Source organism: Melitaea cinxia, chromosome 2, assembly GCF_905220565.1.
Source record: "Melitaea cinxia chromosome 2, ilMelCinx1.1, whole genome shotgun sequence".
In the NCBI taxonomy this organism is placed as follows: domain Eukaryota; kingdom Metazoa; phylum Arthropoda; class Insecta; order Lepidoptera; family Nymphalidae; genus Melitaea; species Melitaea cinxia.
In genome coordinates, this window is record NC_059395.1 from 5540554 (window position 1) to 5566756 (window position 26203).

General features: G+C 35.0%; 1 protein-coding gene across 1 annotated transcript; it reads left to right on the forward strand.

The window, feature by feature from the left end:
• The first annotated feature begins 3702 nt into the window (after positions 1-3702).
• On the forward strand, positions 3703-24301 carry LOC123658920 (protein hunchback). Its single transcript, XM_045594213.1, has 4 exons — positions 3703-3957; positions 19319-19406; positions 22264-22346; positions 22550-24301. The coding sequence occupies exons 1-4, from the start codon at positions 3703-3705 to the stop codon at positions 24299-24301; spliced, it is 2178 nt and encodes a 725-aa protein (XP_045450169.1).
• Positions 24302-26203: the final 1902 nt, after the last annotated feature.

The following is a 26203-nucleotide window of genomic DNA, read 5'->3' on the forward strand; positions in this document are numbered from 1 at the left end:
GGCCATAAAGATATTTATGCTGCGTGGTTACGGCAGTAAGAATATAGCCACCCCCTCTCTTCCCGTGCGTGTCATAAGAGGCGACTAAGGGATAGCACAATTCCACTTATATATCCGCCAACCCGCATTGAACCACCGTGGTGGATTAAGCTCTGATCCTTCTCCTACATAGGGAAACCACCCAGGGAAAGAGGCCTCTACCCAGCAGCAGGATATTATAGGCTGAAGCGTATTCTTTACATTATATTATTAATAACATAGAATAAACAAGTTGACATCCTAAGATTTTGCTTAAAATTATATGGTATAAGGAATGACAATTCAATAGTGTTTCTTATTGTAACGTTCTTTCGAACGGACTATGCTTGAAGTACCTCTTAAGCATTAGGTACTATGCTTAAATGATATTAAATGCTTAAATGCAGAAGTCTCATTTCTCATACTATTATAAATGCGACTATCAGCAAGAGAACGAAAGTAATCGACATAGCCCATAAAAGCAGCAAATCGAAATGACCGTGAATTGAACTGGAGGCCGCGTCTCGGCAAAAGCAGTAAAGGCCCTTATCTGGACCGATGATTGCGAAATTGCTGACACAGACTGGATGAGGATTACGGACAATCGGGACCTTTGACGCAAACTTAGCAAACTATGAGTGGCTTATGACCAACAAGTGACAGGCTGAAGTGATGCGAAATAAGAACTATCTTAAAAATATGTCATGTCAACTTGCCTAACAGTAATAAGGCATTTTTTTATAACACTAGGTCAGGAAACAAGCGTACGGCTCACCTGATGGTAAGCGATTACCGTAGCTTATAGACGCCTGCAACACCAGAAGCATCGCAAGCGCGTTGCCGACCAAATCCCCAATCCCCCCAGGAGCTCTGGTCACCTTACTCACCAACAGGAACACAATACTGCTTGAAAGCAGTATTATTTAGCTGTGATCTTCTGTAACGTCGAGGTACTACCCCAGTCGGGCTGCTCCATATTTTGAGCAGGAAATTCCTGCTGTGCCCTACCTCAGTAAAAGTTATTAACAATTAATCATTAGACCCTGTTATTTTATAGATCAGCAATAAAATTTTCCATTGTTTATTTAGTACTAAATAAAGACTTTATTATAGCTAAAGCAATAGTGAATATATTTATCCAAGTGGAATATGACGTTATTTTAATTGTATTTTAAAGGTGAATATTTTTTGGTAATGTTTTTTTTACGTAGAATAGTATTAGTCGAAATAGTATTGTATTGGTACAGCTGTGTATTGTTTGATGTTTTATTTATAGTCTGACACGCATTCGAGTATAGTAAAGACTAGCTTTCTGCCTGCGGCTTCACCCGCATGGATTATTTACGATATAAAACATATATAGCCTATGTCAATCAGTGACGATAACGTTGTTTTCTTATAGTGGATGGAATACTAAAATAGAACCAGTACTTTTATCCATCACAAGCAAACAAAAATCAATTCTTTCTTTTTGAAATATTAATCACATCAGCCTATCTCAGTCCACTACTGGACATAGGTCTCCACAAGTTCAAGCCAAAAATGGCGTGAGCTCGTGTGTTTTGCTCATAGTCACGACGCTGGGCAGGCGGGTTGGTGACCGCAGATCTGGCTTTGTCGCACCGAAGACGTCTTCGGCCTGTGTATGTGAAAGCCAGTAGTTGCATGGTTATCCCGCCATCGGTCGGCTTTTTAAGTTCCAAGGTGGTAGTGGAACTATGTTATCCCTTAGTCGCCTCTTACGACACCCACGGGAAGAGAGGGGGTAACTTTATTCTTTAATGCCGTAACCACACAGCAATTTTAATATTAATATAGATATATAATTAAGCGCGCAAACAAAAAAAAACCGTCCAAACTAAAAAAAGTACACATTTATAATTTAAAAGTAATCGTCTAAACTACTATGACGAAAAACGCTGGTCCTCGATTAAAAAAATATACATATATCATTACACATACTTCTATATTTCTATTAAAGTAAATAAAATATGGTGTGACGTATACATAGGTAAGTATTTACATAAACAATGGAATTTTTATACATAATAATTTATATACTTGTGTAACTACACAGTTACATATTTATAGAGCAAAATTTAATAAAAACCTTTTCTACATTCGACAAAACATTTTCAAATTATTCATGTTTATTTAACACTTAAAACGACCTTATAACCCCTCATAGCGCTCTGTAAGGTTATAGTTTATTAATGTGGCTTTGCTTGCCTTATATCGATTTATATTACAAGTTTTTCTCCACTTCCAGAGAGGTAGGCTCAAATTTGGAGCAACCCGATTGGGGCAGTCCTCGACCTTACAGAAGATCACAGCTAAATAAAACTGCTTTCAAGCAGGGTTGTGTTCCTGTGGTGAGTAAGTGACCAGAGCTCATATATAGCATAAAGTAGTTTTAATTATTTATTCAGAATTGGCATGCACTACCTACCAAGTGAACACAGATGATTTTTCCAATAATGCCATGCCATGTAGACTTGCGAAGACATGATGATGGAGATTGAGCGAGGAATTACAAATCGTTTGTGAATCTAGAAATATTTACATCTATTATATAAAATTCTCGTGTCGCGGTGTTTGTAGTTAAACTCCTCCGAAACGGCTTGACCGATTCTCATGAAATTTTGTGTGCATATTGGGTAGGTCTGAGAATCGAACAACGTCTATTTTTCATCCCCAAAATGATAATGGTAGTCCACCCCTAAACATATTTTTTTAATTTTTAGATAAATTATTTATTTTTTATTTTATTATGATTTGGGGTTGAAAAATACGTAGAACCCTAAGTTTTCACCCTTCTACCACCAACCCCTATTTTTAAATAGCGTTTAGCGGCAAGACAACACTTGCCGAGTCAGTTAGTAATTTTATAAAAGTTAGACGTCGATATTCATGACAAATATTTTTCTACATATATATTGACATTGATTAAGGCCATGTAATATATGTTGATATAGCAACATATATTACATGACCTTAGAAAATTAAAATATAACGCAATCATATAAAAAATACAGAACTATTCAAATAACAACCGAATTAACAGTAAAAGGTTAATTCGTTGAATTAATCATAGCATATTTATTATATTTTATTTGTATGTAAATACAGATCGGGTGCAAAGCGCTATACGCACGGTTTAGAACGATTCGTAAAAAGAATCATTATAAGTACACGTGGCAAAACAACAGCTAAATACTATTACTAGATATACAGATAGTAGGTAACATTCCTATCAACACCGAGGGAATCGTATTAAGCGATTCCCGTCCTCGCATTGGTGACCGGCAATTAAATTTATTTTCGCTGATTTTTTTATTTAGCGATAAATTCGCGTGTATGAAATTTTTAAGGCGCCTTTTATATTTCCGATGATGTCATTGTTATGTAACTTTTTTAGAAGTTCGAATGAGTATGGCTATTTATCTTTAAAGCTAGATAAGTTTTACGGTTTTTTTTTTTGTGGAACTGTAAAAAATTACCGCCCATACATTTAGTTATATCTCAAAGATTGGGAACAGGTTAATCTGTAAAATATATCAGGTGACTTTATTTCGTCATATTTCAATCAGTTTACTTTAAACCCTGACCAATTCAAAACTAAACGTTTGTTTATTTATTTTTTTATTATATTCTGATTCTAGTAAAATTATTGAAAATAAAGCAATGGATGGAGATCTTAAGAATGCAGCTCGCATTCTTTTCTCTAGTGATACCCTCGCACCTTTTGATAATAAAACGCTAGAAGCCTTACGTGAAAAGCATCCCTTACCGAATCCGGCGTCCTTGCTCCCAAGTCCACCTATTTTCAATAATGTTTTACAGGTTAAAGATGAAGACACCTATGCTGCAATTATGTCGTTCACAAGTGGCTCTGCTAGCGGCATAGACGGCATCACACCACAACATCTTAAAGATCTTGTGAGTGTCTCAGCCGGTGACGCTGGCAGGGCTCTCTTGAATGACATAACCAATCTTTGTAATTTCATGTTATCTGGCAAGGTATCTTCATCTTTTTTGTCTCATATTTACGGTGCAAGACTATGTGCCTTTAACAAAAAAGACGGTAGTATCCGTCCGATTGCTATTGGGACCACATTTCGCCGTCTGGCGTCTAAATTGGCATGTAGACACATAGTCTCCAGCCTAAAAACAAAATTTCAACCAATACAATTGGGCTTTGGAAGCAAAGGAGGCTGTGAAGCAGCAGTTCACGCGGCTCGTACTTTTTTAAAAAGTAATGAGGCTGAAGTTCTGCTGAAAGTTGATGTAAAGAATGCTTTTAATTCTTTAGACAGAGCAACCTTGCTTAACGAAGTTTCATTACATCTTCCTGAAATTTATCCTTATGTTTGGCAATGTTACAGTTCACCATCTAAACTACTTTTTGGCGAAAATACAATTTTTTCTAATGTCGGCGTTCAGCAAGGAGACCCACTAGGTCCGGCTCTTTTTAGTCTAGGTATCCACAAATGTATCTCAAATTTAAAATCAAAATTGAACATATGGTACCTAGATGATGGAACCATAGGAGGTAAAGTGGACGATGTCGTTGAAGACTTAATTAAAATTAAAAACGAGTTTGATAAAATTGGTCTCAAATTAAATTTTTCAAAATGTGAAATTTTCTTCACAGATATTCTATCACTTTCCAAAATTAATTTGGCAACGGAATCATTTAATAAAATTGCTCCTAATTTAAAAATACTTCAAAGAAGTACACTTTGTCTTCTAGGTGCACCGCTTTTTGATGAAGGCATACAGCCAATTTTGGATAATAAAATTAAAATATTTGTTGAAAACACTGACAAATTGGGCACTCTAAAATCTCATATTGCCTACACTATATTAAAATATTGTCTATTTGTCCCAAAATTAATGTATATTTTACGCGCAAGCCCAATTTGGAAATTTCCTAGAATGACCGAAAAACTTGATGCCACTTTAAAAAATTCATTAGAAAAAATTCTAAATTTATCTTTTGATGAAAATTCATGGACTCAAGCTACTTTACCAATTAGAGATGGTGGCATCGGCGTGAGAAAAATTTCTAGTGTCGCTCTTCCTGCGTTTCTTGCTTCTGTGCATAGTATCAAGGGTTTATGTTCTGACATCTTAAAATCTAATTCAGTCCAAATTACAGATGCTACAGATGCAATAGAAAACTGGAAGTTAATGTGTCCTAATGGCGATATCCCGAAGGACGTTACAAAACAAAAACTTTGGGATATACCAATAGTTCACAATACTCATATAAGTTTGACGCAAAATCTTACAAGTGACAAAAACCGTGCCAGGCTTCTAGCTGTGTCAAATAAAGAGTCAGGTCACTGGTTACACGCAATGCCGTCAAAAAATCTTGGGACACTTTTAGACAATGAAAGTTTTAGAATTGCTCTCGGTCTCCGGTTGGGAGCTCCACTGTGCTTTGAACACAGATGTCCGTGCGGAAAAGAGGTCGATTCTTTCGGACTACACGGCCTTTCCTGTAACAAGAGTTCAGGTAGGTTTTCCCGCCACGGTTCCCTAAACGATACCATAAAAAGGGCTCTTGCCACTATCGACGTTCCTGCTCTTATCGAGCCAACTGGAATTAGTCGCAATGATGGCAAGAGACCTGATGGATTGACGTTGGTTCCCTGTGAAAGGGGACGGGCGCTTTTGTGGGACGCAACCTGCGTTGACACACTTGCTCCGTCTCATGTCAGGGAAACAGCCTTAAAAGTGGGAGCCGCAGCGGAAAAAGCTGAAACGACTAAACGGCACAAATATTCGTCACTAATTCCAAATTACATCTTTGTGCCGTTTGCAGTCGAAACACTTGGACCTTGGAGTAGCAGTGCTAAAAAATTTTTAAATGAGATAACACCTCGCCTTATTGCCTCCACTGGTGACAAGAGGGCTGGTGCATTTTTTGCCCAGAGAATCGGCATAGCGATTCAACGGGGAAATGCTGCCAGCATTCTTGGCACAATTCCACGCAGACATGATTTATACCAAAACTATCTGTAAATATTTAGTTCTTAAGTTGTGAATTGTAAACATGTATAATATTTTGTATTAATTAAATTAAATAATTTTTTTATTTATTTATTTATATAGACATATTTACATACATATTTTTGTAATAAATTAATCTGTCTGAAAATCGCATGAAAAGCAAAGTTTCTTCAGTTTATCGTAAACTTATTTGCGAAAAGCATTTGTTTCACTGCTTGCCAAAGGCTTCTTTCTCTGTACGTTTGAGTCCTTTGCCCAGCATTGTGACGCTAAAAAGTGAATCAATTAAGCATTGTTCTTGTGTAACAATAGTAGCAAAAAAATTGCCTGGTCTTCCGAATACTATTACACGTTTACATAGACATAGACACCGAAACATCGGGAGCATGACTAAAGCGTTGCCGATGATGACGTCACGCTTTACAAAAAAGTCTGAAATGTATGTTTTTACAAGTCCTTTTAATCATTGACGAATACCTACATATACTTGTTTGTAGCGCACACGTGTCTATGAATTTCCTTTTTAACAATTTAACGACGCGTTGGTCACAGCACTGACCGTTACGCTGGCGGTTGCAGGTTCGGTCCCCGCTCACAGCAGACATTAGATTAGGATATATAGTTGTTTATCGTTGTCTTGGCGTTTGATGTTGTGTGTGTTTCACCGATGACACAGGAGAAAGTCTTACTGGAGACCATTAAATTTGAAGAGTTTATTTATTATTGTAATCTATACAAATAAATAAAATTTGAGTGCCTGTTTGTAATATTAAAATAATCGCTTTTTACTAAATTCATATGGGTGTATACACGGTACATATAACAAAATAACATTTTTTACAATTTTTGTCCGTCTGTCTGTCAGTCTGTTTGTTCCGGCTAAACTCTGAAACGGCTGGACCGATTTTGACGCAACTTTCACGGGCAGAGATAGCTGATGTGATAAGGAGTAACTTAGGCTACTTTTATCTTAGAAATTTATTTATTTTATGACTCTACAAACTGACTAACGACTTTTTTGTTAAATTCCACGCGGACGAAGTCATGGGCACAGGTTATTTATAATATTCTTATTTTAAGGCACGGGTAGTGACTAACAATAACAACCTGTACGGGTAAGGACTGTTAGATATTATAACATAATATAATACACGTGAGTGATATAAGGTAGACTAGCTCGTTCCCGCGAAGTCGCCTTCGTCCGTGTTTCAATTAGTTAATAACCTTTTTTTTTTACTTTGACTAGCCTATGTTTATTTAAATACATAAAAAAACTTAGCTTAAAAATGAATAAGAAAACAAAAAATACTAGATTGAAAATGTAAGTGAATAGCCTACATATAAGATCACGATCGTTATGAACCAAATAAGCAGAAGAATGTCCAAAAGATAGCCTATATCTTAAAGGAAAGTTTTATAGTAAATATCTGTATATAATCTGCACCGTATTTTGGTCTATAATATAAAAACTAGAAAAAGCTATAGTCCGGCGAGGCACTCAAGGTATTTTATCCTCACATAAGATCGACTCATTCATATACGCAGTGGGGGCACATTAGGGGGGCGGCGAGGGAGCCGCCCTAGCCCGGGATAGATTTGAAGGTACAATCATTTTTTATGCGAGGGGAAATAATACCGCCTTCCCAGGAACACACCGGGTTCTTTATTTATTAATATGATACATTATTAAAAATTTTTTCGCTTCAGCCTGTAATATCCCACTATTGGGCATAGACCTCTTTCCCCATAAAGGAGAAGGATCAGAGCTTAATCCACCACGCTGCTCCAATGCGGGTTGGCGGATATATTCCCTACTATGAGTAACGATCGCTATCAGGTGTACACGATAACAACCGGGACCGACGGCTTAACGTGCTGTCTGAGGCACGGTAGGAAGACCCACAAGGACTGCACAAACACCCAGACCACTGCAAACACCTGTATGGCCAATACAAATGTTTGTCATGTGCGGGGATTGAACCCGCAACCGCCAGCGCAACAGGTACAATCCATGGCTGTAACCGTTGCGCCAACGCGGCATTATTAATTTATTACTTAATAATATATCACTGTGCTTTGTTAAAACATTGGTTCAGTTTAATCGGTTCGATTTCAATAAATACAACAACTAAGTTAATAAAAAACTCAGACAAAACCGACCGAAAAAAAAAACCGACTTTAATTACATCGACATGATTCTTCTCAAGAAAGATTTCTTAAGAAGTCAATCAGTCAGTCAGCCTATTGTAGTCCACTGCTGGACATAGGCCTCCCCAAGTTCGTGCCAGACATACCGGTTTTCCGCAATCCTCATCCAGCCTAAACCGGCAATCTTACTTAGATAACTCCAAAAAAGTAGTAATATATTAAACATTACTTCATATTAAATGTAATGGCCGGTCCTCAGTGTGCCGCTAGCCCTCCTGCCTGCCCTCCGTAATAAAGACCGTGTCTCGCAACTGCCATAAAGGCTGAGCGCATTACTTTTTACTCGCGATAAGGGCACTCTCACAGCCCTAAGAATATTTCTATGTCGGTGCGCTGACCGGAAAATGGACATATCCAACGTGATTGGTGATTACTAGCGTTTATAAAACGTATCTTAATCTATATATCAGTTATATAAAGGAAAAAATACGCAATTGATTCAGCGAAAACAACTTATTTTAAATTTCGAGATTTATCATAAGTTAAAGCCTTCTTATTTTAAAGCTGACAGCGTGTAATGTTAATACATCGTGTCAATAGATTGCGCAGAAACCGGTAATATAGGCCATAAATCTCTTTTTTTTCAACCGTATTTTAATACACATTAATATATTAATTAGAAGAAGTAGAAAATAACCCTTTAATATAAATATGTATAAATAATAGGTATTTAAATAATAGTTAAATAATGTATACAATCCCTAATTTTGTAATATAATTCTATTTTATTTGCTACAAAATATCTACTAAAAATGATAACATATGCGAGTCAATATTTAAAAAAAGAAATCTTCTAATTGTTAAGGTCTTCCAAGAAATATATAATAAGTTGTCAGTTATAATAAGTTGTCCTTATCAAAGTTGTTACCTTCGTTTTGTGTGCCTGTGTTATCACAATCATATTACTCGCGGTAAGGACCCTTCTATATCCTAGTGTTAAGTTTGTAGATTGTAACCAACAAAAATAATAAGGCTATCTTTAGAACAAGATTTATAACAAATCCAATTTTTTTTGTTTCTTGTTTAATGTTTAAGATTCACACAGTCGATAGATGTAATACGTATATACTCGTATACATTTCTTCTGACTTCAATTACATCGACAAGTACTAGAACGTAGGGACACGAAAAAATAGTCAAGTAAATACGCGTTATCAAAAATTACTCAGAAAGTTGTTATTAGATATTGATGAAATTTAAGTAAGACCGTCACGTGACAACCTGAATTAGCTTTTTAAATGCAGTAAGAATTTTCAAATCGGTAAACCCAGTGAAAAGTTATGCGGTAGGTATAATACAACGTAGGTCGACGAAAAAATAGTCAAGTAATTCGCAGTATTAGATATGACTCGAAAATTACTGGTCAGACCCAATTAAATTGTCATTAAAAAAGTTGCATGTATAGAAATTAATTTCCGAAATATATGTACGCGTATATCTGCCAAACGATTACAATGTAAGTTTTTTTTTGGGTTCGTTATTTATTTATTTATTTATTTGGTACACCAACGATTGTTACAATGTTACTTACATCTGGAGTATAATATTTAATTTATTTGCGCTAATTACACAATCCAATCCAATGACGCCGCGTTGGCGCAGCGGTCACATCTATGGATTGTAGCTGTTGCGCTGGCGGTTAATAAAGTCGACCGGTGAGATGGGAAACTATTTTCTCGTGAATTTTATGTAATTACATTTCTTGATGTTGAGCTCCATACCATTTCTTCCGCACCAGCACACGAGAGCATTTAGGTCACTTTGTAGAAGGGAAACATCTTCTTCTGTGTCAACAACCTTCCACAACTTAAGGTCATCAGCGTACAAGGAAGGGATAGAATGCATTATGAAGTGAGGAAGGTCATTCACAAAGATGTTAAAAAGAATTGGACCGAGAAGAGATCCCTGTGGCCCTCCAGAGTTTATGTCGCGTGGTGTGGAGGTAAAGCCATTGACTACTACGTAAAAAATTCGCTTCGAAAGGTATGATTCTAGCCAACACAACATAGAACCAACAACACCGTACGCCAACAACTTTTTTAACATAAGTTGGCGTGGAACTCTATCAAAGGCTTTGCTAAAGTCTGTGTTCAGATCATCGACTTGTTTATTGCTATCAATGTGTTTTGTAATTTCTTCTACGTACAGAATCAGATTTGTGTTTATTAATCTTCCCTTAACAAAACCATGCTGGTTTTCATTTAAATATTTACAAAATAACTCTGAAGTGAAGTTGTATAAGTAAGTTAAAGTTAGTTAATATTTGGAAGTTGAAGAAAATTAAAAATAATCGCCGGTTCAGCTAGTCAAAAATATTCATCATCATCATCATCATCATCATTTTAGCCTATCGCAGTCCAGCATATACACATACAGCAGTCCCGGACATAGGCCATACCAAGTTCGCGTCAAAAATGGCGTGAACTCATGTGTGTTGCTCATAGTCACCACGCTGCCGGTGTAGAGTCGGTTGGCACGTTTTCTGATGTCGGTATGGTCACGGAATATTCGGAATCCAACCAATTGTCATTATTTTTTTAAAAATCGATCCTGGACGCGCTCTGCTTCTTTTCAACATTTATAAAAGGAAGATATGATAGTCCTTTGAATATTGCCGATAGTAAAACATGTGTTATCTTCAGAAACTTGTTTGTCTTTTAAAAATGCTGCTAGTGCCGCAGTTGTTTTAACTAAAAGAAGACATAGACATTTTAAATAACAAAATTGTTGTTAGGTGCTTAACGAAACTACAACTGAATTTGTATTGGAGAAATATATTGTTACAGAGCTTTTTATACTGTTTTAAAACGTGGGATTCTTTTTAATATCTATTTTCCCCCAGAAAATGATAAGAATAATAAAATGTTCCAATTCCCACCAAAATTGCTCTTGCAAATAGTCTTCTATTACCAATTCTGGACTACGCAGACACATGTTATCTTGACATTACTGAAGAGCAGATTAATAAACTTGAGCGAATACAGAATTTATGTATACGATTCGTATTTGGACTTCGTAAATATGATCATATCTCTGAATTCCGTAAAAAACTTAAGTGGCTCCCTATTCGCTTTCGCAGAAATACGCATATTCTTAACATACTTTACTCTATTCTATTTAACCCTGTTGCACCTGCTTATCTAAAGCAACGATTTAAATTTCTTAGTGATATCCATGAACGCAGTCTTCGTTCTGAGAATACCTTACTTCTTGAAATTCCCCCTCACTCCTCTTCCTTTTATACCAAATCTTTCACTGTTCAAGCTTCTCGACTTTGGAATTCTTTACCCTTGCATATTAGACGTGTACAATCGCTTTCTATTTTTAAAAAGGCTGTCAGGAAGCATTATCTTGATATTCAACGTGAATAAAATTATATACATATGTATGTATGTATGTATGTTTGTATGTATGTGTTTGTGTATGTATATGTTTATGTATATTTGTATTTATGTATATTTATGTATATGTGTATGTATGTATGTATGTACGTATGTACGTATGTATGTATTTATGTATGTGTTTATGTATGTATGTATGTAAATAAGTAAATATATTCAAACGTTTATGTCTCAATTTGTACACCTACACTGACACAATACCATCTCCTCTGCCCCTAGGTTGCCTGGAAGAGATCGCTTTTTAGCGATAAGGCCGCCCTTTGTGCCTGATGATACTCTGTTTAAGTCCATAATATGTATTATTTCTGTTTTGGTGTACAATAAAGTGTATTGTTATGTTATGTTATGTTTTATGAGTAAAATTATAATAGTAAAATACAATTAGTTGATACGTATACCACAACAAACTGATCAAAATAAAATTGCAAAACCGCAATTGATATAGATTTCCGTTCCCAGACTCGTGTTACTATTTTTTCATATATCTTCCTTAAGAGCAAATAAGTATAGCTAGTTTTTTATATGTTTTTCAAGAGCATCTAAGCTATAAATAAACATTAATTTCAAAGCATCGGAAAGCGTCGGTAAGTATTAAAAGCTTCGACGAAGTTCAGATATTTATATTTTTCGTCCATGTGTTGTTTTATCGTAAACACATACATAATTCATCAAAAAATATATATATTAAAATATTTTTTTAAAAATTTCTTTTTTTTATGATCTTTTCAAAAATATATTATACGCCATACTTTACTCTTCAAGATTTTTAATTGTATCTTTTTAAAAATTGTACACAAAGAAGTTGAATTTTCTCATTAGTAAAACGGTTAACATTACTTCATCTAAAACAATTTATTTGCGCCAAAAACATACTAATTCTTACATAATATTAAAGTCCGACTATCGAACTATTAATTAAAATTAATAAAGTAGCCTATTTCTGCCATTGGTCAAACTGATTTATGATATGCCTTTGTTCAGCCATATTCCACAGTGCGCTGGGCAGGCGGGTCGGTGATCGCAGGGCTGGCTTTGTCGCACCGAAGACGCTGCTTCTTCAGCCTGTGTATTTTAAAGCCAGCAGTCGAATGGTTATCCCGCCATAGGTCGGCTTTATAAGTTCCAATGTGGTAGTAGAACTGTGTTATACCTTAGTCGCCTCTTACGACACCAATTGGAAGAGAGCACAACAACAAAATAATATTACAATCAATTTATTTATATGCCACATCGAAAACATTAACGTCATTAAATCAATATAATTGCTTAAATAAATCGTTATTTGATTTTTAATAACCGCAGACACGATAAAAAGTGACAAATGTACCCCCGACAAAGGAAATGATAACAGCTTGCCTATAACACTAATTAAAAATAAACGATTCTTGATATGTTGTGTTTTAAAACGATAAACATACACACACAAATGTTTATTAGGACAAATAAACAAGCTGTGTGACGAACGTTTTTAACTAATGTGATTTGATCCATTTGATGTATGTATTTATTAAAAACAAAATATTATTAAATTAGCTGACTCGGCGAGCTAGCGTACCACCATATTTTTTAATTTTCTTTAATACAAACCATATCCTGTAAATAATAAATAAATAGATAAGAATTGTTGTGTGGTTACGGCATTAAGAATATAACCAACCCCTCTCTTTCCGTGGTCGTCGTAAGAGGTGACTAAGGGATAACACAGTTCCACTACCACTTTGGAACTTAAAAAGCCGACCGATGGAGGAAGAACCATCCAACTGCTGGTTTTGAAATACACAGGCCGAAGACGGACAGCAGCGTCTTCGGCGCGACAAAACCAGCTCTACGGTCACCAACCCGCCTGCCCAGCGTGGTGACTATGAGCAAAACACATGAGTTCACTCCATTTTTGGCGTGAACTTGTGGAGGCCTATGTCCAACAGTGGGCTGTATTAGGCTGAAGTGGGTAGATAAGAATTATTCAATTTAGTGAAATCGCTAGGAAATGAAGATACACATATAATTATACATAAAGTTATGTTATATGAATGGAAACATCATTATCAACTAAAGCTATTAAAATTACCCATGATCTCTATTAAAATTACTCATGAAATCTCAGACCTACCAAATATACACAAAGTATTTCATGAAGTTCGGTCAATCTGTGAGTGTGTGTGTGTGTGTGTGTGTGTGTGCGGTGAGTCAACTGTTTGCCCCATCTTCTATAAAAAAAATCTGTTACGGAGCAGTTCGGTATCAAACAATGTGACACGAGATTTTTATATATCAGAAGATCTTTTATGAAGATTTATGTAAAAAAAAGTTTAAAAAAAATTACATCTATTGTTTTAAGATTTCGTGATGAGTCAATTGCCTAAAGATGTGTACATATTATATAGATTTTAATATGATTTGTTTCTTTTTTAACAGACTTCAAAGAAGGAGGAGGTTACTCAATTCTACCAAATATATTTTAATTTTTTTATGTATGTTTGGGGATAACTTCGTCGTTTATGAACCGATTTTGATAATTCTTAATTTGTTGGAAATGAGATATCCTAAGTGTGGTACCGTAAAAAGGAAACCAGGATCTGATGATGAGATCCCAGAGAAATCGCGGGAAACCCTCGAAAATCGTAGTGACGACTAGTGCCTTTGTTAATTTTTTCGTCGACTTACGTAGTTATTACTTGTCGATGTAATTAAAGTAGTGTGCCATAAAGTAAATAATCAAATATATTCTTTTTTATATTTGTACATATGCTACGTTGACCTTTTTAGGCTAATATCTCTAGACTTGTTCTATCTTAATATGATGGATTATCTTAGCTATGATAGTCTAAGTGGTTCTTACATTCGTTCATATTACTCTTAATGGAATCAGAATGAGCTCAATTCTGTACAATTGGATACAGATTTTTATAGCCTACATAGGTTATATAATCGCTTTAAGGCGTAAATAAGTGTAACCTTAAATAAATAAACGAAAATCTTATATTTAAAGGCCTTTAGTGGTATGTGAAATTTATGTGGGTAGTCCGAAAATGCACAATACAAACACAAACACCCTGATCAAGATCATCTTGAGTTATACAAACATGAAGCATTGATTATTTAAACTTTGATTGTCAACAAAATGACTGAAACTGGCTTTGAAATACACAGGCCGAAGACGGGCAGAAGCGTCTTTGGTGCGATAAAGCCAGCCCTACGGTCACCAACCCGCCTGCCCAGCGTGGTCACTATGGACAATACACATGAGTTCACGCAATTTATGGCGCAAACTTGTGTAGGCCTATGTCCAGCAATAGACTGCGTTAAGCTGATGCGTGTATGTGTGTGTATGTGTGTGTGTGTGTCGAAATTATTTTAACTAGCTAACACGACAGGAGGTGATTGATTGATTGATTGGTTTAATGGCTTTTAGTTGTGCCAGTGGAGCACGGTTGATTCTCCCAATGTCACGTAGAGCGGAGAACAACGACAGGAGCTGCTATGTGTGTATACATACATCTGAACAATCAAACGTAAAACTTAAATAAAATTTGATGTTTTACGAAATCGTAAAAAATTTCATACATGTTTTTAAAAAATTTACTCCTTTGATTGACTTACTACAAAGCAAAAAAAAAACAACTGAAAATTCGGCAATCTTTTTGTATTTGTTACAATAAATAATAAATAAATAGTTGTTTGCAGTTCCTTTTTTCTTTTTGTTTAACGTATTATAATAAAACTGAGTTAACTCAAACCGATGTTGTTTGAGTTTTTTATATGTTCCATTTTTCTTCTTTTCTGTGTTTCCGGACACCTGCAATGTGGGGATCTTGTGTCGCGAATGAATAGGCTACTAACTCTTGGTAAGCGTGCTCCGTCCTAGACCACATTCTCACTTAACATCAGGTGAAATAGTGGGCAAACGCAAGCCTATCTAATTATAAAAATAAAAAATAAAATACTTTTTTGCGATAGGTGATTAACTAATCACTACCAAATATACCAAATTAGGTAATGTGAGAGTAACAACATGCTCAACACACAACTACATGCTCACAAAATTATTAAACAACAAACGAACAAACACAATTAGTACATAGTTAAGTCATTTATAAAAGTTCTTTAAATCATAATGTATGAAAAACATTATAAATAAACTAATATTATTAACAATATTATCAGATGCTATTAACTATTATTAGATCTTAATTTAAAATATTTATACAAGACTCATTTACATTAACGTCACCATCCCGCCTGCCCAGCGTGGTGACGATGGGCAAAACACATGAGTTCACGCCATTTTTGGCGTGAACTTGTGGAGGCCTATGTCCAGCAGTGGACTGCGAAAGGCTGATGTGATGATGATGATTACATTAACATCACGTCATCAATTGATGAAAACTATAGTCATATTACTCATTTAACTTTAAATAGATAGAAAAACATAGAGAAAAATATATCGAAAACTATTAATTTAGAAAGAGAGTGAGATAGAGAAATGTATTGCGCAATGATTGTTACAAATAATTGTGTTTAATCGCAAATGGAAAAAAAACCGACTTCAATTACATAGACAAGTAATACAACATAGGTACACGAAAAAATAGTCAAGTGTAGGCGATCAAAATGTGACTACAAAATAAGCATCAGCTTTCGTTTAAAATAAGCATCATCCAGATTGGTTCACCCAGTCAAAAGTTGTGCAGTATAATACAACGTAGGTCAACGAAAAAATAGTCAAGTAAAACGCATTACTAGATATAACTTGAAAAGCCCTTTTCAGATTTCTATTAAATTTAAATGAAATCACATGGATCACACCGTCTTTTTTTTTAATTAGGAATTTTAAATAAGGAAGGAATCCTCGCAAATTAATAAAAAAAGACTAAAAGATGTTCCTTTTGTTTAATAATCTAAGGGAACCCCATTAAAAATATTCAATTTGTAGACAATATACTCGTATCTGTTGAGAATGGTCTACTGCTACACCATTTGCTCTTGTCCTCGTAATAAAAAAATTCAAAAAAAACCTTTTTAGGACCCTCATTCTTTACTTTTTATTAAAAGGTTTGCTAATTTCCATAATATTCAAATAAATGAATGCTAAATTTGTTAGCAAGTGTAGCGAGTTTCTCGGAAAAGGACTGTCACGTTTATAGTTTGAAACTAGACGCCAATTAGTCAACAAGAATTGCTTACATACGTTTTTGTTTATTTTGTTTTTTATAAAACTAGATCGCCAAAAAAGCGTATGGCTCACCTAATAGTAAGCGATTACCGTAGTTTATAAACGTCTGCAATACCAGAAGCATCGCAAGCGCGTTGCCGACCCCATCCCCAGTTCCCTGGGAGCTCTGAACACCTTACTCACCAGAGGAACACAACACTGTTTGAAAACAGTATTGTTTAGCTGTGGTCTTCTGTAAGGTCGAGGTACTACCCCAGTCGGGCTGCTCCATATTTTGAGCAGGAAATTTCCTTCTGCGCATTACCTCAGTTAAACGTTTGATTTTCGAAGTGAAACTTCTTTAGACTCGTTATGATTTGAAACTCTTTGAAACAAAAAATACTTCACGATAAAGAAACAAACATATAAATGTTTTGCAGAGAATAAGATAATATATACATATAAAAGAATTCATTACTTCTCAAAACGCGTATAGCATATATTATATATTCATAGCACTCGCGAACTTTTTTACGAGACCGTAATTATCTAGAAGAAATCGCTCTTAGCTATAAGACCGCCTTTGTACATCTTTCTTCGTATGTATTACTTTTTTTGTAATGTTTCTTTGTAGTGTACAATAAAGAGTATTTATTATTATTATTATCATCGATAGAAAAAAAAGCAATGGCCTTCCTTTCTACGATTTTTCAGAAGTTTCACTTCTGCCATGTGTGAATTGCACACACACTTTTTAAAACTGACTGGCTAACGAGTTAATCTTCGTTAGTCTGGTAGAGATTTTCAAAATATTTTACGGATAAAATTTTTGATGTAAGCTTTGAATTAGAAATGATTAAACACACATTACATACGTTAGCGCAACGGTTACAGCCATGGATTGTACCCGTTGCGCTGGCGGTTGCGGGTTCGATCCCCGAACATTACAAACATTTGTATTGGCCATACGGGTGTTTGCCGTGGTCTGGGTGTTTGTGCAGTCCTTGTGTGTCTCCCCACCGTGCCTCGGAGAGCACGTTAAGCCGTCGGTCCCGGTTGTTATCATGTACACCTGATAGCGATCGTTACTCATAGTAGGGAATATATCCGCCAACCCGCATTGGAGCAGCGTGGTGGATTTAGCTCTGATCCTTCTCCTACATGGGGAAAGAGGCCTATGCCCAGTAGTGGGATATTACAGGGTTAAGCGTAAAATAAACATTTAAATGTTTTGGCTTTATTCCTTCCTTTCTTATTTATTCCATTGTATGGGACCTTTGCAACATTTTAAATTAACAAAGCTTATATATAACAAATGAATATATAAAGATATTGAACAACGACGTATGCGTATCGTTATACGACTACGACGACATATGACTTTTTTCCTACTGGTTGGTAAGAGTGAAACATCAATTTTTTTGTTTTTTTTTTTTCAATAATTAAAAACACAATTTTAGTCATTTTAACGTATTTTGAAATTTTACATCTAAAGAATGAAATTAGATATCTGGCGCCACAATTCTTTGACGACATTTTTTATTTAATTGCGATCCGATTTTCCTAAAGTGCTAATTAAATATTTGATAGATTTTTTATCGTTATTTAATTGTTCTGTAATTAATATCAAAACAATTATTAACATAGATCTAAATAAAAAAGGCCGTTTCTTCAATATCTTTTAATAATATATTATATGTGTGTTTTCTGTTAAAGTATATTATTATTATTTTTCTTTTCTGTAAATGTATTTTAAAATAGACTTGCTTAAAGTTTTATGGACAACGGTTTGGTAGTAAAAATAACTTTGTGTCACGCTAGCGGTAGTAATTTCAATGTCCGCTCATGACATAATGACTAGATATTTAGATTATAAACACAGACGTTTAATTTGTATTGTTCATCTCTGTTATGACTGTCTTTCCAGTCGTAACAGACACAATAAATCCATAACTGTGTGTAAAACTGTGTGTCTTCGGCAGTAAAGAATATAGCCACACCCTCTCTTCCCGTAGGTGTCGTTAGAAGCGACTAAGGGATACCACAGTTCCACTACCACCTTGGAACTTAAAAAAGCCGACCGATGGCGGAATAACTATTCAACTGCTGGCTTTGAAATACACAGGTCGAAGACAGGCTGCAGCGTCTTCGGTGCGACAAAAACAGCGCTGCGATCACCAACCCGCCTGCCCAGCGTGGTGACTAAGGGCAACACACATGAGTTCACGCTATTTTTGACACGAAATTCTTGAGTCATATGTCCAGCAGTGAACTGCGCTAGGCTGAAGTGGTGGTGGTGGTGGTTGTGGTGGTATGCAAAACAGTAAGGTTAATAATGCACTCAACACGAATTCTTACGCCAAGTTGCGGAGTCATATTGATTAGCTAATGAAACGCAAAGGCCAAAAGATTACAAATACTGCTATAAAAAATAAAAGATTTTAGCCAGCTTCAAACCGAGATCGCAACAAACATGTCCTGCGATTAAGGTCATTTATTACTCTATCCTTACCGGTCAAAGGTGAAGAAACGGAACTTTAAAAGTCATAAGACTCTGGCCTTAAATAATGTGACCCTGAAAGCAACGTCGCCCGGTGAAGGAAGCCCGGGTAAGGAGATCATCCTCTAGGCCTGTATCCATAGAGGCTCTCGGCTCTGTCAGGATGAACCACACACAACACCTACGTAGCAATTTCAGTGCTTAACTTGCATGGTCATTTTTTATTAGAAAAGTAGTAACAAACAAGCCGTACGGTCCGCATGGACAGCGATTACCGTAATCTTTGGGCGCCTGCAACACCAGGAGCACTGCAAGTGTGTCGCCAGACAGATAAACATTTTGGTTGAACATAGGTGCGCGTGCGTAATTTTGTGCAATAAGTTCAAGTACATATTTGGCCGTTGCGTCTGTTTTGGGATGCGCTAAGAAACTTTCAAATTTTATAAAATGACGATGTTCTGGCGCTATCGGGCTCTTGGGCTATATAAAATAATTAACACCTATTTTTTACATTTTGAAAGGAAACATTTCTTCACTGAAATCGGAAGAAGGGATAGAGAAATTAAAGGTTAATCCTAATCTACAGGCTTAGCTATTGTCGTTTTTGTAAGTGTTCAAACAACGGGCACTAAAATAGTATTTAAGGATTCAAAAGAGCTTAATTTCTTTTATATTTTTTTTAATAAAAAATATTCTTTTGAATGCTGCACAGGTGCATTTTAATATTTACTAACTATGCTGTACTTTATTATACACGTACTATTTCTATACCATCAGCCCAGTAGATCCTGATTCCTGAAATAGAAGTTATATGTGTGTGAGAGAGAAAGAGAGACAGAAGGAAAGAGAAGGATTAAGAATAATTATGATTATAATAATTGTGAATGACAAGTACCTAATACATCGTTGACAGTGGAAAAATAATCAATTAAAAACGCATTATTAGAGATAAGTCAAAAACTACTCGTCAGATCACGGTGAAATTTAAATATAATCACATGAAAACACCAGCTTTCAATTAAAAAAAGAATCATCAAAATCGATCCACCCAGTAGAAAGCTATGAGGTAGCACATATAAAATAATTTAATTTGATTTCGAAATGCACGCCTCCTCCTTTTTTAAAGTCGGTTAAAATAACAGCGACTTTTAAAAATTCATGTCATACGAATAACAACTGAAAAATGTGAAACCTATTACTAGAATCTGCGTTCTGATTGGGTGATACTACCGACATTTCTAAAAACAGTTATGTATGAAATTCCTTTTTTAAACGGTTCTTTGCGATTGGTTAGTTTCCCGTGATAAAAAGCTGGACGCCCCTTCGCCGCGCCTTCCACTTTTTATGAGAGCTTTTTATCTGCGGCACATTCATATAAGGGTGTCTGGAACTATATACTTACAAGTAAATCTTTATATGAAAATCAATATTATATAATTACATTTTACTTTTATTATTCATACGTTTAACTAGTGTATTAATAACCGTACTTAAATCTACCAATAAACAAATTCAGTTCAAAAATAAACGACTATAAGCTGCAAATAAAAGGGCATAAACATAAAAATTTCATTATCATATTTAGGGGTATCAATAGGAAAAATAATAACAGTCTCATTTGCCTGCGTTCCAGTTTTATTACAACATAATATCAGAAACAACAACCGACACTTTATTACAATGACGGCGCGACGGGAGTTGCTTATTTTTTATTATTAATATCGTATAAACAATAACTTAATAACTTGATTCCCTCCCACAGAAGCCGGTCGCGTATTGGTTCGACGTAAAAATAGGCTGTGGGGGCTAGAGAGGAACACAGATATCGACGTGTCATTCTTTCCCTTTCGCTCTAGAAAACTCGTCTCGTTCAAAAGTAGAATACTTTTATTGATGTTCGGGGCATAAAAATTGACAGACCTTTTTTCAGTTCATCGTGATACACGAACGCACTTAGACGCGTCGTGACCGTCCCAGCTGCACGTTGTATCCTTAGTTTCACACACGATTTTTAAAACACGATATTTAAAAAGTAATTAATAAATAATTTTTAATGTTGTCTACTGTGATAGAAACTCAAGTGAAGTTGTGCAAAACATTGATGTTAAGCATCGTGTTGTGTTCAGCAAGTTCGCTGATAGTATTAGAAAGGTAAATTGAGCTACCTACATTTTTCAAATCTTTTTTGTTTATATGTTTTATAATATTATACTTATACGAATTATGAATAGGATGTAGACATATTATAATATGTTTTTACCATAAATAATTTATATTTTGTGCGATTAGGTTCAACTTTAACTAACCTAGTTTGTACATTAATGATTTGTATGTTTATGTATTATGATATTAATTTTCTGTTTTTTTTTTTACGGTAACTTCTGTTTACGGTTGTTTTATATGGTTGTATATTTAAAAAAAACATTAATGATATCCGAATGTTTAAAAATAATTCATTATATTTTATTTATTTACCTTCATCTACTTTATTGTACATAGTAAATAGGTACTTACATTATTGAGCATTTTTAAGAGTTAAATATTTTATAAAACATCATGATGGAATTATTTTATAATTATAACAAATAAAATAGTGGTATTCTATTAACGACAAAAAGAAATTAAAAAATCCTCAAACAAACGCCGTAATTAGCAAGTTTTAAAAACAAAACACAATAATTAGTCTTAATAGCTGTCGGAACCTTTGAGAATAAAACACGATGCTAATTATTATTTAATTTTAAAACGACTACAACAACGCAATATTACTACGTGACCAAATTATGTTTTTTTAACGATTTGCCGCGCTAGCAAAATTTTTCTGCGAATTACTTAAATTAATTCGGTAGGCATAAGTAAACATAAATTATGATGTAACGAATATTTTAATAGTAAAAATAATATTTTAAATTTTCTTTTACTCGTATGTGAGTTATGTGTTTTAATTAACACACTTTTAATAATAGGTATGTTAAATCTACCCGTGCCCGCCGACATGCCGCCCGCGACAAACACGCAGCCCTGGGGAGCCCTGGGCCAGCAACCAATAGTAAGTAACACCCAATAGTCCTAACACAAACTATTATTTATATAGCTAAAGTTAAATACAAAAATTGAACAATATTATAGTTTTAAAATACCGATAACTGATATCAAAGAGCAGCGATTCTGATTAGAGTGCTATTTTTCACCTAAAAAGCAAATTATAATTTACAAAAAGTATTAATAGAAACCATTTATTACTTTGTATAGAAAACGGAACCGGTCGAAGAGGGAAACTTTTCCAAAGAACAAGCCAGCGGTTTCTATTCAGAAGGTTTCCACAGTGCTTCGCCTTCATGTTCAAGTAAGGATTCAAACGAGAATTCGCCAAACATTGCAAACGATCTACTGAGTTCTGTGAACTATTATGATACTATGTCTCTTAAAGCCAAAGCTAATCTAGATATACATTTAAAGTCGTATCGCAACAACCTACCTTACAACTTACTAACACATCCTAGATTTGAGAGCAAAGGTGGTGAAGAATTTGATCGATCTGCATATACTTCATGTTCACCACGTGCTCTGGTACCACCAGCCCACGTTTCGACGCCTATAGCCCGCGCAGACGTTTCATCGCCAAAATCATCTCCTAGGACTCCAGCTTCCCCCGACGCTGATCAAAAGCGAGTCTTTGAACGATTTGATGATTCAGGTTTAGATGCAAACCAAACAAAAGCCGACGGTGATGGGGGAAGTGGTGAAGACGGATCTGGTCTAGATGAAGAATTTGATGATGAGCCAGGCCTACGTGTGCCCGCTGTTAATTCTCACGGTAAAGTAAAGACATTTCGCTGTAAGCAGTGTGAATTCGTTGCTGTCACAAAACTTAGTTTCTGGGAACATTCAAGAGCCCACATCAAACCCGAAAAAATGCTCTCGTGTAGGAAGTGTCCTTTTGTAACTGAATACAAGCACCATCTCGAATATCATATGAGGAACCATTTGGGATCTAAACCCTTTCAGTGTTCTCAGTGTTCCTACTCGTGCGTTAATAAATCGATGTTGAACTCTCACCTAAAGTCACATTCCAACGTATACCAGTACCGTTGTGCCGATTGTAATTATGCCACAAAGTACTGTCACTCGCTAAAACTGCACTTACGCAAATATAAACACAATCCAGCTATGGTATTAAACATGGACGGTACTCCGAACCCCCTGCCAATAATTGACGTCTACGGTACTCGCCGAGGACCGAAACAGAAATCCGTTTCAAAAGTATATGATGAACAAATGATGGCCAATAATAACAAGCTACAAGCGCCGCCGACTTCTCACGCCCTCTTTGGAAATCATTTCCCTGTAAATATCCCATATTTACCTCCACTTTTACCACATACGTTCTTGTTTCCACCGAATAATAATTATGAAAATAGAGCAACGGAAGAAACACCAAAAACTATTGAACATCATCCGAATCCCATACCACAGTCGATATTACAAACCCGCCTCTCCTGTGGGGAAACTAACTTAAATGCAACACCACCTCTAAAATCGCCTAACAGCTTTCCTCATTCACCAATTGCTCCGCTCAGCACAACTCCACCAATAACGAACGACGCTTTGGACTTAAGAAATAATAAAACGAATGAAGCATGCTCGCCTCCACCCAATGAGCGACCGGAACCTGTCACTCCGACAACAGCTTCGAAGAGTCGTAGGAAAGGTAAAGCCTTTAAGTTACAGCCAGCAGAATTAAAACTACAACATGAAAATTCCAAAACAGAAGTGGATAAGTTTGACGGAGAGTCGGAGGCGTCACCTGAATCCCCTACCTCATCCACCAGCACTTCATACCATTGCCAATACTGCGATATAACGTTCGGAGACCTAACTATGCACACAATCCATATGGGTTTTCATGGGTACAAGGACGCATTTATGTGTAACAAGTGTGGGGAGAGAAGCGCTGATCGGGTAGCATTCTTTATTCATCTCGGTCGCGTCCAACACTCATAAGAAGTGTATTTCAATGTACATAAGTTAAGCTTTAACGGTCATTATTAACACTTTCGATTAAATGTGACTTACCACGATTATTATTATAATATTCCCAATAATCATCAAAATCAAAAATTACTTTTCGAAAAGCACTTTTCCTCATTCCTCATTGTACAAATTATGATAATAATAAGTCTTAATGTAATATTTCTATTTATATATGTAATATTTCTATGTATATTTATCAAAAAAAAGTATTTAGCTATATCATCGGTCGGCTCTTACCTAACAGGACAGACGAGCGTATGGATCGGTATGTTATAAGATATTTATTTATTTATTAAATTAAAATTATAGTAGTTTTAATTAATTGATCGAAATGTTAATTCTGAAGAGAAGAAAGAAACTCCGCAATTACTCTTTTGAAAAAACTATATTTTATTATAAAATAATTAATATCTTGCATGAAATACACAACTTAACCGACAAATCCAATTCAATCATCCCATTACCGAGACGAATAATATCACTGAAAGATTGGGAATCTCAAAATAATAATCGCGGTAAGTCACGTTTAAATGAACGTGTTTATTAATTTTACATTTGCATTTAATTATGCATATAATGTACAAATATGCAATTGCATAGAACTAAGCTAGTCAAGTTTTACCGCTTACCATCATGGTTATTTTTTTTTTATGATTGATACGATGTTAGTTAAGTAATACAATTTTAACCAAATTATATAGGTATAGGTACGAGTAACGGTAGCTTGTTGTTCCTACAGCTAGTGATATTGTAAGTAAAACTGCTGCTGGTAAAGTTTGGGTTGTCTGGATGAAATGGCTAAAATAGCCATAACTCCGCCCATTGTGCTTAACAGTCTGTAACTATCTTCAAATATGTTTTTAATGTTTAAAATGTACTTGTGGTGTACAATAAAGTATAAATAAATAAAGTTATCTGATGCATAACGGTATCCAATGGATAAAAACTTATGATATATTTTTCTTTTCAGTATCTAATTCATATTTATATTTCAAGTTTTTTATTCGCAGCCTGTAAAGGCAAAAGTTGTAGCTTGTTATAATACGCAGATAGAGCATAAGCTTTGTATTTGTTCAATTAAGGGCATATTTCACCGATTGTGAATAACGTTACTTGACAGATAACGGTATCCTACTGATAAAAGTGTCTGATATTAATTTTTAACTATCTCATCATCATCATCATTTCAGCCTATAGCAGTCCACTGCTGGACATAGGCCTTCACAAGTTCGCGCCAAAAATGGTGTGACTACACAGCAGATTCGTAATTTATTTGCAAGATAAATTGTATCCACATACAGTGAAACCGACCTTAAATATATTATGTATAACTAAGTACATAATAAGTTTGAATGTACATACATACTTATATATCATGACCAATAAGATTGTAAGACTGTAATTTAATAAGTACAAAACAAATGTACAAGTCACTACCGTATTTCATAAATAACTTCGTAATTAGTATGTAGTAAGTAAAAAAGTTAGTAAGCTAAAAATCATTTTAATTAAATTTTTGTTTTTTTTTCGTTATGGAATGTTTCATATTTTTTTGTGCTAGTTTTTTTAACATGTAATAAAAGTACTTTAAAAAATATAAGTGAAATTTGTCAACTTTAAGTAACGGCAAGGAAAAATTGATGAGGAAACATGATTTCACTTTTATATAAATATATTATATAGATATATGATGTAAATTTGTCAAGAAACGGTAAAGTTACCTATAAATGTAAATTAGTTAAGTATAGTTCCTAAAAACTTATTTATAAAAAAAATGAGATTGATTACAATATTTATTTATTAATGCTCACGGCATTGTTATCTTAAGTTGTAGTTGTTTTGATTGTGTAATTATTCTTAATAACTTTTTAA